This window comes from Gopherus evgoodei, chromosome 1 (genome assembly GCF_007399415.2).
Source record: "Gopherus evgoodei ecotype Sinaloan lineage chromosome 1, rGopEvg1_v1.p, whole genome shotgun sequence".
NCBI lineage: Eukaryota > Metazoa > Chordata > Testudines > Testudinidae > Gopherus > Gopherus evgoodei.
Window position 1 is genome coordinate 343,041,062 of NC_044322.1, and position 14,730 is coordinate 343,055,791.

The window sequence follows — 14,730 nt, forward strand, 5'->3', positions numbered from 1 at the left end:
TCAGTTTCCTAACGTACAGATGGTGCAAGCGCTTTGGGGATCTCCATGTGGATGCTCCAGTGCTTACTCCTCAGTCCCCATGGCAACATGGATCCCATTGAAGCTTTGCTCCTATTGGTTCCCTTCCTGCATTTTGGCCAAACCCCAGGTTTCTCAACGCCATCTGCCTAAACACTCCAAATGTCTGTCTTTGAAAAACATTTTAAAACAAAAGTGGAGTTCATGACAATGTAGGGTGGATGGGGTGTGCAGAATATTTGCCATTACTGAAATTTTAAGTTCCTCAGAAATTTTATCTGAATCTCTATTACTTTTCATTTGCCATAGCTCTCTGTAGGAGAATGAAGAATAGAAATGAAAAGGGAATCTGCCTTCTAAGTAGAGACAGCCCTTAAAACAAGAAATTGGACTGAATTTTAAACCAGAAATAACCTCCAAGTGTCAAAAAAATGAGCTGACAAAAATATGAAGGAAAACAATGTTCCCTTAGTAATGTTGTATGGTATCTAGAATGCAGCCATTTTTCTAGGCTGTAAGAAGAGGTGACAGAGCAAATAGGTGGAGCACAGAAATATATGCCAGGAGATGGAAGTGGGAGTTGAAGATGCCTGGCTGTAATAAGCATTTTATGCCAAGTGTGAATCTCTCTGGTGTGTTTTCATAGACTCCAGCAAGCACCACAGCATATGCGCTGATGATATTTCATGCATCATTTACCTCTTATTAAATTATTGCTACAGAGCTGGAGAAAACCTTGTAACAAAACTAACAGAAAAAATATCAGAGATGTTTCAAAGTTCTAAAGTTGTCTGGACTCAGCCTCTAGTTTTGTATTTGCTGTATTAATAAAAATGATTAATTCCTTTTGCTTCCTTTGGAGTTTTGTCTTGGCCACACTGGTGGGGAACACAAGACCAACTTCCCTCTAACCAGAGCCCAGTGTCTGAAGTTCCACTCCCCTGGGACATGGCACCAAGAGCTCCCGGGGGAACAGATTCCTGAGTCCAAACCCATTAGCAGTTTAAATCAGGCTCAGGAGCGTAACACAGTTTAATGCACATGAAAACTGTCCAACTAAGCTACAATACATTTTATAAAAGTGTGTTGGAGTCTTGCCAGAGTAGTTCTTGAGCACAGTTTTGTCTTAACACTCTTCAGTGCCTGTGCTCTGAATAAGGAGGCTCTAAGTAGGTTTTGAAGACTGCTTTGCTAACATGTTTAAACTATGATAGCAAAAGCCCTTTAGGTTTTTGTCAGTGTGGACAGGGCTTTACTTTCAAAGCACACCATTCATGCTATCTGGGCTATGCACCAAACATACTGCATTAGCCATCCCTTTCAACTTAACGCCTAGAAAACAGTATCTTTCCACATGTTTTGATAGTCAAAACAATTTTTCTCTAGACAAAGGCAAGTATGCACAGGCTTTCCTGAAGAATGGAGAAGCTAAAATGATCCCTTCCTAAATTACAAGATACAGAATTTTCTTATTTATATGAATGTGAATTAATAGAACAACAACCACTCCAAACCTAAAAATCTACAAAAAATCATATGCATGGGATCTACAAGCTAGGGATAAAAATGAGAGCTGTGATTCACATTAAAACCCAAACCTAGGGTAACCATACGACCCATTTTGGCCAGGACAGTCCCCCTTTTTAAGCTCTGTCCCGGATAGCATGACATTTTTGGAAACCTTGCCATTTGTCCTGTTTGCTCTTGCCAACTGATCATTAGGGACAAATGCTGAGTTTTCAAATTGTGGGGCACACCCCCTAAGGGCACATGGAGGAATGTTGAGGGGGATGAGCAACGACGCCAGACGGCTCAGGCAAGTGATGACACTAGACGGCTCAGGCCTGATACCAAGCAGCTCGAGTGGGCAGCCCTGCATGGAAAGGTTCGAACAGCCAGCTGCAATGCCAGGCAGGGCTGGGATCCATGGCAACACCAAGCAGGGCTCAGGGAGAATCTCCCTGAGCGACACCAGGTGGCTCAGGCCTGGTGTCCTTTTTTCAGTTATGGAAATATGGCTACCCTATCCAAACCTGTGGAAAATTAGGAAATCAATCTCTGGAATTGGAGTCCAGACCTTGGATTGCTCTCTGTTAAGGCAAGAACAGACGGAGAAATGCCATGCCAAAAGTGGCTTTTTATTCTCACCTTGTGAGTAAAACATGACCAAAGGTTGGCTGCCAGTGCAAGGCTCTAGTTTAAATGAACCTTGACAAGTCTTACAAGTTTTTGACTTTCCTGAGTTAAATGCAAGCTGAAACCAATCAAAAATCAATCTGTTGGACACAAGATGATCTAATATGTTATTAAGAAGCTGGATTAACTTTCTATTTGACGCCAAGGAATTGAATCTTTTGCAGATTTTTTTTTTAACTTCTTGCTTAAAGGAGCAAAGTTTCACCAAGATGTGCATACAGACATTGTGAAACTGTAAGAAAATCTCTTCCCACTCAGTTTGGGTGACATGAGTTTTAGCAGTGTTTGATTCTAAGAAAGAAGGAAATTCTTGAAGTACGTTGGAAATATAGAAAATGATTGGGGTGATCTCCTTTGTTGGGATCAGGGCTCAAACTTAAAACGCAGCAGAGGCTTTTCAATTGCCTTCAAGGTGTGGGGGAGAAGTGGCACTGAGCAATGAGGAATACCAGAAGAGAAAGTCCTCTAAGATGAGCCCTGACTCTCTGGGACCCATTGGCCAGAGAAAAGCGGAGCGCAAACAGATTGCTTTGACCCTTGCAAATTTCTTGAAGGTGAGTCAGCAGCACCTCATGGTCAATCATTTCAATATCACTGACAGGTCAAGCAGTATCATCATGGAGGGTCCACCACTATATGTGGCCAGTAGGAAGCAGGCTCCAAAAGCTACCAAGGCTGTCTCTGCACCAAGATGGAGCCTGAAACCTGGCTGGAAAAGATCCAGCATACTGAAGGATGTTGGGTGTTACTGGTCACCTCATCCATTCCACTCTCAATGATTTTTTCCACGGAAGGAGAGGTTGGCGACAGGATGGAAGCTGGAAGGATCATCAGTGCCAAGTTCCACCAGTGCAAAGTCTTAGAAGTGGCTTCCCCAACAGTCTTCAGAACCATAATCTGTGGTATTGGGCCAAACTCCACCAGGGATGGCAGTCTGCTCACTTGCTTCTCCAGTGACTTGTTTTCCTTCGAGTTATAAAAGAGGCTACTATACCTTTTTTCCTCCCTATAAATCTCACCACTAAATTAGAGGCTGGATGGCCCTGGGGATTAGGAATGATGCATTGGCCCCTTGCTCTTCAACAGGGATAAAGGCAACCCCCAAAACAACACTTAAAGAAGGGCCCATTTTTATCCCAAAATATGAGAGTTATATGATCTATTAGTTGGTGCAGTACGTACTGAAAACATTATGTGCAAAGTTAAAAGCATCTGACACACACCAGCCAAAACACCATATAATTCAATTTGGTGAATAAAGTGAGAGCTCAATGATTTTATAAAAGTTTGCCCGGTTCTCATTATTCCCCAATACTTTACTTGCCTCTTGGATGTGAACAATAACTCTGACCTTCCAGAAAATGGACTGCTTAGGTGAAACTTTCCCTGCCTTCTGGGATGGGTGAGCAGGATGCTTCTCAAAAAATTAGTCTTTTTTTTAAATTTGAGATTAAAACAAGGCACCATGGTTTATAAGACTCCACAAAAACTGCTGTAAATTGCTTTCTCTGCCTATTCCAAACTAAGCTGCCAAGCATGCAATTTACTCAGCCTGTCTCCATGTTCATATGCAGTATCTCTGCCCGAGATCTGCTGGGAAACAGAATATAGTACGCCTGGCTAATTTCTTGTCTCTGCGCCTGAGAAACTTCAGTCACTGGGATTTTCTCTTGCAAAAGGTTTATTGTCTAGTTTGCTTCTTTTATTTTCCAAATCAAAATCTCAGAGGCTGTTTCTCTTTGCTGAAATATAGGAAACTGAGCATCCTCACTTTCCCCAGATATACTGCTGGTGAGGGAGATGATGCTTCCTTGCTAACTCTTAAAGATGTATTATTTCGGAAGGACTTAAACTTCAAGGTTGTTTACTAGCTATCTGCTAGGTATTACAGTGATGGTAATGCTGGAAATAGATAAGATGGATTAGAAAGAGCTATTCTCATGTCCCAGGATCCTCTAGTTTGAGTGAAGACCCAAAGTGGTGTTGGGTTGGAAAGGCCACAGAAACCACTTACTGATAATAGATTATTTCACTAAAACTGGCCATATGAGCAAAAGAAAATTCATGGCTGGGGTTTTGTGAAATAGCTGGGCTGACTGCCAGTTCCCTGAGACCAGCCCCCTTTCCCTTTGAAGATCTCGTCACAACAGCAAGCCTCTATTCTCAGTGAGTCTGTGTTCTTTGGCACGAGTAGGCAATACAAGTGTGGGGGAACCTGTCCACTGGCTGGCTTGCTCCTGAATGATTCCTGCCTGTACCTTCATGATCTTCCTTTCAGTCACCTCATAGCAGGTAGGAGCAGGTGGCCAGGTAAGCTCTTGGCCAGTCAGGCTCTCCCCAGAATTCTGCCATGCATCCTTCACTTTAATTACATGGTCCTTGCTGTATGTCCTGTGCCCCCACCCCCCATTGCCCATGAAGTTCCACATGTAGAGTTCATAGTTTGCAGATACCTTCTGATCTTGAGTGAGTCAGCATGGACCAGGGGTTAGGCCACAGGCACTTCTTCCTTATTGCCAAAGAAAAAGATAGGAGTGTCTGCCCAGTATCAGCACCAAGAAAGGAGTTATACTATCACTGTCCACCTATGCAGCCTGACAATGCTAAGAAAGAAATTGGGCCATAGAGTTTTCAAACCAACTCTTAAAACCTATTTTTAGATTTCTTTAGAGTACCCACTGACTCCTTAGAGAACTGAGGGCTTATCCTTGTTAATTACTCCGATGTTTTCTATTTCCCTCCCTCCTACAGCTAATGCCTCAACTCCTCTGAACTGATCCTCCGTCACCAGGGAGAACAAATGCCTCCCCACTTCTCTAACTTTCCCATCACTTCTCCTCCCAGCATGCTCCACCTACTACTGACCCTAGGCTGTTTCACTCTTGTCTTCATGCTATGGTCGAATTCAGCTCCAATCTTTGGTAGCCTCCCATCTCCCCTGGATGTGTACCACCAATGAACTCGCAATCCTGCTACTGCCTTGACCAACATTGTACCTAGCAGCAGAGAGACGACTAGTCGCATGAGTATTACACCAAACTCCAGGGTTCAGTGAGGGTTTCGTATAGCTGGAGGTAGACTGGATCAGAACTCACTTGATGCAAGAATTCTACCCTGTGACGTTCCTCTGGTGTCATCTGGACCAGTGATCTGCCAGGTCCTCGGCAGCCAGCCTTACCCTGCTCTGCTGGGAGAACCCCCACTCCTGGGATGTTCACACACAGCCTCTGGCATGTAAGCTGCTCCCAGCTATGTGAGTGGGCCCTTTTGACCAGCTGCTGCTTGGATTGTTCAACTGAATGACACTAGCCAATATCTCCGGTCCCAGACACAACTCTAGCTCCGTCTTGCAGTGTCCAGTTATGCCCGCTGGGCGCTGTAAGCTTATATGAGTTTGCCCATTTAACAAAGAAATTGCTATGTACAAGGCTTGTTATCCCAAGGGGAGTTTCTGTCATGCTTCAAACCACACACACTGCTTCAGTAGACTAAACAAACAGAGTTATTAAGTACAAAGATAGATTTTAAGTGATTATAAGTCAACACACAAGTTGGATTTCGTAAAATGAAATAAAAGCAAAATGCATTCTAAATTGATCTTAACACTTTCAGTGCCCTTACAAACTTAGATGCATTTCATCACAGGCTGGCTGGTTGCCCTTCCTCCAGGCTCTCCCCTTTGATCAGCGCTTCAGTTGCTTGGTGGTGATGTCTGTAGATGGAGTTGGAAGAGAGAGGAAGAGCCTGGCAAACATCTCTCCCTTTTATCATATTCTTTCTTCCCTCTTGGCTTTGCCTCCTCCCTTTCAGAGTCAGGTGAGCATCACCTCATTGCAGTCCCAAACTGACCAAAGAAAGGGAGGGCGACTCACTCCAGAGTTCAACAGATCCTTTGTTGTTGCCTAGGCCACTGTCCTTTGTTCCCGTGAGGCTGGACTGGGTTTGTCCCATACATGCCCTGACAAGGTGTGAACTGCCCCTCAGCTCTTAGACAGTTTTTGCCTGGGCTTGCTTTTAGCCATGAGGACACGTTTTCAGCCTCATAATTATATACATGAAATTACAATCAATAACATGACTATAACAACAATGCTCAGTGCATCGTAAACCTTCCAAAGACACCAGAAATGACGAACTTTGCATTGGATACCACACAATCATATTATAAGGATGAACATGGGGGTGCTGGGTGTTCCCCCGAGGTACAGAACGTCACACACATCAACTCTCCCCTGGAAGAACTCTTCATTTACCTCTCACTAGAATTCCCAAGAGATACGTAAAATCCATTCAAAACAGCCAGTTCCCAGCATTAACAACCTGGAAACCAGCCAGCTTCTGAAGGGTTAACTATTTTTGTACTAACCTCTTAGCTTAGAGACTTAAAAGTCGAAACTGATATCCCCTTGTGATGTGGGTTTTTTTATGGCTTGGCAAACACTGATTTTTTTCATCTGTTTTATATGTTCTGCAACTAAAACTCAAATGAAATTGCTGCCACGCTGTCCCTAAGATTCCCAAGGGGAGGAACATTTTTCACCATGTATCCTATCTGTTATTTTATTAAATTATTTGTAATTATTTCAGAGTCTGCTTGTATCAGAAGATGATCTTACTGGAAAAATAATACTTTATGTTACAAAGGGAATCTTGACATTTAATGTAAGACATTGTTTAATTAGTTGAAGGCAGGATGTAAAAAGAAGCCAGCCTACATTTAAAAGAAACAAAGGAAAACTGTATAAAAAATACAGAATTGGACAAGGTTTATTGTTAAAGCACAGCTCCCCAAAATGTTATATTCAGACTATGAAGTCATACACTGTATGAATCATACATTTGTACAGAATCCCAGGGTAGAATCCTTTACACAAATACTGCTGAAATACAGGACAAAATATACCTCTACCCCGAAATAATGCGACCCGACATAACACAGGTTCGCATAAAACGTGGTAAAGCTCTGACACGCTGCTCTGAGCAGCGTGTTAAGTGTGCCGGGCCAGGCCAGGGCCGAGGGGTTCGATAAGGGGAAGAGGGTCTTGGGGGCAATCAGGGGCTCCCCCCTAGCAGGAACTGTGGGAGGGCACCTTTGTGGCCCGGGGGATTAGCGGGGGGCCGGGAGCAACCAGCTCTGCTTCCCTCACCCCAGCCCCAGCAGTGTCACTCGGGGGAGGGGGCTTGGGGGAAGGGATTCCCCCTGCACTCACCAGCAGCAGCGGAGGCGGAGCAGCCTAGCCCCAGCCCCCTCCACTCCGCTAGCTCCCAGCCGCAGTGCTCCACTTCCCGCTGCAGGCGAGTACGAGGAGCATCCTTTCCCCAACCTCCCTACACTCACCTGCGGCGGGAAGCAGAGCGTCACAGCTGGGAGGTGGCAGAGTGGAGCAGGCTGAGGCCGCGTCACTTTGCTTCCCGCCGCTGGTGAGTGCGGAGAGCATCCTTTCCCCAACCTCCCCGCACTCACTGGTGGCGGGAAGCGGAGCAGCCCAGCCCCAGCGAGCTTCACTCCGTGAGCTCCCAGCTGTGGTGCTCTACTTCCCACCACAGGTGAGTGCAGGACCTTTCCCCAGCTGCCCCTCAGCGACACGCCTGGGGCTGGGGCAAGGAAAGCGGAGCAGGCTGGGCCTGCGTTGCTCCGCTTCCAGATGCAGTTGAGTATGGGGGGGCATCCTTTCCCCAACCTCCCCGCACTCACCGATGGTAGGAAGCGGAGCACCGCAGCTGGGAGCTGGTGGAGTGGAGTGGAGTGGGGCAAAGCAAGTTTGATATAACGCGGTCTCACCTATAACACGGTGAGATTTTTTGTCTCTCGAGGACCACGTTATATCGGGGTAGAGGTGTATATTGATTTATTCTTAGAATGTGGGATATTAGTCCCTAAATACAGTTACAATGTCCCATTAAAATACAGTAGAGATGGTCACCCTACCTGTAAACATGAACTATTATTTCCTCTAAACTATCTGCATTAGGATTATTGAAGTCAATCAATATTAAAATGATTTAAATATGACACGGATAGAAATAAAGCAACATATCATGCAAGGACAGATCATCCCAAAATCTCTTACTGAATTTCATATCCATAGTCATTGGGTGCCTTATTGGAATGCCATGGGCTCTTTAAGGGAAGTGAAAACTAGTGGCCAAATGCTGCCTTCAGCATGTAACTCTTATTAACTCCAGTGGCCTTTGGATGTGTACATTTGAGGGCTGACTAATCAGGAGACACTTTCAGTCTAAACTGCTGAACTGTTTGTATGCAGAATGGTAGGTTTGTGGGTCATTTCTGTTTCAAAGATGATTTGCCCCCATCCCTCTCCCACAAAAATTACAGAATGTTAGAAGTAGATGCTGACCACCTCCCGCTAAAACAAACAAAAAAAACACCCATGGCTCTGATCCGGGTATCAGAAGGATTAACCCCCAAGATTGAAGAGGGGCCACTCAGCGCACATGTACATTTTATAGTGCAAGGGTATGGGTGGGGTTTTTTTAAGTCCATAAGATCCAAACCACTGGCCAATCACCAGCTCCCCACTCATTGTGACATGTTGTTTAATCTGGAAAGTGAGTCTGCCGGCAGGGATTATGTCACTTTGAGGATCTTTAACATTGCTTTTTAAAAATTCTAATGTCATATCCTCTCTATATTACACACTGTGCACTGAATGAGGGAGGGAAAATAGTAGGTGGTGATCATGTAATTAAAGATGGCATCATAATGCATATGCACAAGGTGGCCAAATTAATATTACAGAGGCACCCTTAATTCCTTGCATTCTGAGTGCTTGACTTTGTAACCTTAATATTCTTTTAATATAGATTTGTGTGTGTGCTTTCTTACAGTTTTAAAAAAGCAAAATGAAAAAAACAAATTCCATCATGGGTCATTAGCAGGGCAGGGAACCTTCAGTTCCATCGCACAGACCTAAGCTAAATGGAGTGACTGGTAGCAATGGCAGGCTGTTATCCTCTATGTGGACCAGTCACTAGAGGGGGGATGAGACATATTTTGCCAGTGGATTTCACAGCTATAGATAGTTCACAGATAGCAGAGGAACGCAGAGGCTCAGGACTCCTAGGTTCAGTTCTAGGTTCTGCACAGGAATGTACTCTAGTGGTTACAGATGCTGCTTTGTGCTTCTAGTCTGTCTTTGTCCCCTCTGCTCCTATCAACTCCCTCATCCCAGCACCAGCCCCTCCCCACATAGCCCTATCCCCCCTCCTACAGGCAGCCCTGCTCCCTGGCTCCTGACACTGTCCCTTTCTGTTCTTATGCACTATCCCCCAGCTCCTGCCCACTCTGGTTCCTGTTCCCCTTTGGCTCCTGCAACATCCTTTCATCCCCCTTCCCCCATTTTTCACCCCTCTGAATTCCAATGTGCCTGCTCCATTCTTCTCTTTCTTACTGGGAGCAGTCAGGGGCTCCCCTCCCAACAGAGGGAGCATCATGTATAAAATTTATAAATGTATTTTTCTAAAATACGCTGCATGCCCCTTTTACCCTGGTTATCAGAGGCACTCAGAACACATTTGTAAAGATTCTTGTGTTATATTTTAATATACATTTGCTTGTCACCTATTTAATTATACTCAGCTGTTTAAACCAACAACAGACTCTCTCTAAAAATCAGTGGGCCACATTCTTGCCCAGTGTAGCTCCACAGAAGTCAATGAAGTTACATTGGGGATTAGTTTGGCCCTACAACTCTAATTAGTGAAATAGGTGATCAGTATTCTCATGGCATTTACGAAGGCATGAAATAAAAAAGGCATCTAATAACTGATGTGGAGGCCATTGGCACAAGCAAACCTCAGAAGTTGAAATAGACAAAATAGGAAGAAGCCAAGAGCAATAAAACCATAATCAAACATACCTATGTTTTATTTAGGCCAGATAGATTTATTAAAAGCAAGTCTTACCAGTAATAGTTATGTGACCCTCTTTAGGGGCACACTGGGTTTCCTGTAACTGGATCTCTGAGCTCACATCAACCTTGCTTCCAGATAACTGTAAATAAGCTTTAAGAGAGGCAGGTACCTTGACTGTAATAGAGCCTGTTATAAATTAAAATGAAAGAGATGAATGTTAATATCCAAGACAAAGCATGCAAACAGAGAGAGGGCCCCCGCTATTCTGCTCTTTTCTGAGCTTACATGGGAGAGAGAGAGAGAGAGAGAGAGAGTGTGTCCTATTTTTGCTCAGGAATCTTCAGAGATGCTGGTTTCTTTTCTTGCCTCCAGGAGGATAAAAAGCACTCCTGTGGACACACGTATGCTCATTTACTGCAAAGAGAAGATTGCGCAGCAGTACAAACAGCTATTTTCTGAGATATCTTCCCATTATAGCATAGAGCTAGAACTTCACATCCTTTGAGAAGATGCAGCCTCACAGTCGATTCTAGCTTGGGGAATAAATTGCTATCTACTCCACAGCTATTGCCAATTACATTTTACAGATGTAGCAAAATTACAACAGCTTCAGTAATCTGCACTACCACAACTTTGAGATTAAAAATTGGAAGTCTGGCCTCTATTGGAACAGCAATCCTGAAGAACTTTCCCTAAATATGGGCCTCCTGTTGGGTATGACTAATAGCTGAGTCATCCAGTTACCAGTCTGAGACATATTTGGAATAGTTAGATCAAGGATCTTCAGTAGCTATCCTCTGTGTGTGAAGGCAAAAAACAAAAAAACTCAACCACATTTTCTGAATAAAGGTTTTTTATTTTCAGTCTGATTCCTGCTTTCACTTTGCAAAAATTTTCATTTTTATATAGCTACATAAATACTGTAGGCCCAACTCAGAACATAATTAGTACTTTGATATACTATTTATATATCAATCCTCCAAAGTAATATCCATGATGCTACCTGTACAAGAAAATGCAAACAATAGGCATATAGGGCCTGATCCTATCCCTACTCCACACAGCACATGGCAGTTAGAGAGCTACCTTGATAAGGCAGCTGGGGATTCCCCTTGTGTATGGGACTCCCAGGGTGGTATATCCTCAGCACTATGTCACTGGTTTCTGACCCTACCTACAACTGTCAGCATAATTCAGGCTGCCATAACTTATGATGGGCACAGAAGAACCAGCCAGATCAGGGGAATGGAAAGATGGCTCACAGACACTTTTTCTCTACCCTCATGTCCTGCTTGGTCAAATTCAATGGTCTAGCCCAGGGATCGGCAACCTTTGGCATGCGGCCCATCAGAGAAATCTGCTGGCGGGCCGGTATGGTTTGTTTACCTGCAACATCTGCAGGTTTGGCTGATTGCAGCTCCCACTGGCCGCGGTTTGCCATTCTAGGCCAATGGGGGCTGTGGGAAGCAGCGGCCAGCATATCCCTTGGATCACACCGCTTCCCACAGCCCCCATTGACCTGGAACAGCAAACCACGGCCAGTGGGAGCTGTGATCGGCCAAACCTGCAGACGCTGCAGGTAAACAAACCGTCCCAGCCCATCAGCAGATTTCCCTCATGGGCCACATGCCAAAGGTTGCCAACCCCTAGGCTAGCCCATAAAACCTGACAAACACTCAGTTATTTTGACATTACAGGCCAGGTTCTGCTCCACTGATGTCAACTGACATCAACTGGATTTACATTGGTGTAATTGAGAGCCGAATTTGGCCTATTCTGTCTTTGTCTTCACTGGAACAGATATCAGAGTATGTTTTGAAAATCAGTTTAATAATTTTTTTTGGTATAACACTGAAGAAACACATTTCTCTCTCTCGATGGTTAAACATTAAAGTGAGTTACTGGAAGTAATTCCACACCTGGTTAGGTAGTAATGTGAATATAGTTCTTCCCATCACAGGAGATGGAGTGGCTAGAGCAGGACAACAAAAGATAGCACACAGGAATTAATTCACTATCTTTCTTTCCTCTCTTGCTGAACAGTGCATTCCTACCGGACCTATTCCCCACTTCAGGGATAACAGGGGAGGGTTATCCAAAGACAAATGACCACACAGAAACACTGGGAATGTGCAAAGGTATAACAGAAATGAGAATGAATAGTACTGTATAATGGCTTTTGCAAATACATTACTCAACACTGTAACACAAAACACCTGCAAGGCATGAGAATTTTTACTATAATAGGACCTTCAGTTCTGTGCTCTTTCACATGGGAAAGGGGTAAATCCAGCTTTTGAAGAGTGATGTTTTAACAAGTAAAGTTGTGATAGGTAAGTAAGTAGATAGCAGAAATTAGGAGAGTAATTAGCTCATTTAACAACATGTCCATGTGCTCGGGCTCGTGTCATCTCTCTGGCTCTGCCTTCCCTTGCGTTGCTGCTTTGCCAATTTAATTTCATGGTCTCCACACACAGTCATTTTTTCATGGGAAAAGGGCATGGAGACATGAAATATGAGCCTCATCAGTTCCACACACCTGCCAGCAGCATGGAGTAAATGGCATTGATGAAGCAAAGGGGGATTACAATCCTAGTCAGTTCTGCAGGATTCTACTGGTTTGGTGGGGAAGATTGCTGGAAGAAAGGTAGAAAGTGTAAGATTCTCACTGAAATGAAAGCCCCAGATGATTTTGTGGGGTCTATTTTAAATATCATTGTCACCTGCAGTGCTTACTATGCTAAGAGCCAATATAGATTTTCTAATGATGAATTAGGTAAGAATTACTATGTTACTGTAATTATTTAAATATAGAGAGTGGGTAGTTTTACCATCTCATAAAACTCTCCTTTATATCAAAGGCTGCCATAAAATGTTCCAATTTGCTCACCTTTCTGGCTTTTCAGATCCACTTTTCTCACTTGACTAACATAAACATCTATTGCCCCCCGACGTGTAGAAGCTTTTAGACATCCATCCGATGACTCTGAAAAACGAGAGAATAAAAGGATTAAGTCAGAACAACATTTATTCTAGGATTTTTGAAGTAATTTTCAAAATATTAAACTCTGAGCTGGATTCAGGCACTGGGATAATGAATTGGTATTTTTTGTGATATAGCTTTCCCCCATCTAGCTAGGATCAGACTCCTATCCGACGTGCAATGTCATAGTACACAGGCTTTATGCAGGAAACCTTCCTCTCTGACCTGAGCACAGAGCAGCCATCTTGTTGCTTCTGGGTTTGTGGAAGCTGCCATGGCCTACACCATCCTCCCAGAGTGGAAGTTTTACCATTCCGCACCACTAGCCCAATCATGGCATCTCTAGCATGCTACAGAGGGGGAACGTCAACCCTGTGCAGACAGCCAGCACAAGCCTAAGTATCACTTAAGCCTTCAAATGAGGCCTGCACTGAACCTCTCTGTGGGGTAGATAGATTTCACTCAGAGAAGGCCACTATACATATACGGTTGCCAGGTGTCTGGTTTTCAGCTGGAATGCCTGGTCGAAAATGGACCCTGGCGGTTCCGGTTGGCACTGCCGACCAAGCTGTTAAATGTCCGGTTGGCAGTGCAGTGGGGGGCCAGGGCTAAACAGGCTCCCTACCTGCCTTGGCTCTGCGTAGCTCCCATGAGTGGACGCCAAGTTTCTGCAGTCTCCAGGAGCTGGGGCAGCCAGGGACTGGGAGGCTCCAAGTGCTGCCCCTGCCCCAGTGCCAGTTCCGCAGCTCCCATTGGCCAGGAACTGCAACCAATGGGAGCTGCGGGGGCATCGCCTGCCGGCACAAAGGAAGCACACAGAGCCTAGAGGCCATAGGGACCTGGCGGCCGCTTCCTCAGAGCTGTGGTAAGTGCTGCTGGGACCCCGCACCTCCTTTCCCTGCATTCCAATCCCCTGCCCCAGCCCAGAGTCCCCTCCTGCACCCCAAACCCCTAATCCCCAGCCAAAACCCAGAGCCCACACCCTCAGCCAGAGCCTGGCCCTGCTGCACCCCAATCCCCTGCCCCCACCTGAAATCCCCTCCTGAGCCAACCCCAAAGCCCTCATCCCTGTTGGAGCCCTCACCACCCAGCACACCAACCCCCTGGCCCAGCCCAGAGCCCCCTCCTGTACCCAAACCCCTCATGTATGTGGGTCTAAAGATTTGCATTATCATCACAATACACTGGGATATCTAATATTAAAAGTTTCTGTGTCCAGCTAAAGATGCTGCAGTGTTCCCACTTCCAAAGTTTAAGTAAGAAAATGATGTAATCAGTCTTATTTATATGTGTGCTCTCTCTAGATATTATAAGTGGCTGTTAAGGGGTGAGTTGCGGACAGGGCCGGTGCAAGGATATTTTGCACCATAGGCGAAACTTCCACCTTGCGCGCCCTACTCTGGCCCCTCCCCCCGGAGCATCACTTATTACAAACTTTCAAAAATGAATACTGCATAATGTGGCATTGTTCATTAGAATTAATTCACATCCGGTTTGAAAATTTATTCATTTCATTATTTAGACTACATATTTAATGAAAATAAATGAATAACCTGACAGGGGGTGGGGCTGGCTGGATTCAGGTAGTTGGGTGCGACAGGGGCTGGCTGGAGACAGGAGGGCGTGGGGCTGGCTGGCTTCGGGCAGGGCAGGGGATG

The 14,730-nt window shown here is 44.9% G+C and overlaps 1 protein-coding gene across 4 annotated transcripts in view; it reads right to left on the minus strand.

Annotated features, from left to right (window-relative positions):
* Positions 1–14,730, minus strand: part of FAM185A (family with sequence similarity 185 member A) — a 77,168-nt gene that overhangs the window by 5,184 nt on the left and 57,254 nt on the right. For 2 of the 4 annotated variants that reach the window (XM_030556559.1, XM_030556466.1), the window contains exons 6-7: positions 12,980–13,075; positions 10,141–10,275 (exon numbers count right to left, since the gene is read on the minus strand). In XM_030556559.1, the coding sequence (XP_030412419.1) occupies positions 10,141–10,275; positions 12,980–13,075 (231 nt within the window). Of the gene's footprint in view, positions 1–4,665; positions 4,724–10,140; positions 10,276–12,979; positions 13,076–14,730 lie in introns of those variants that run through there. The other 2 variants (XM_030556647.1, XM_030556729.1) reach the window with 2 other exon arrangements.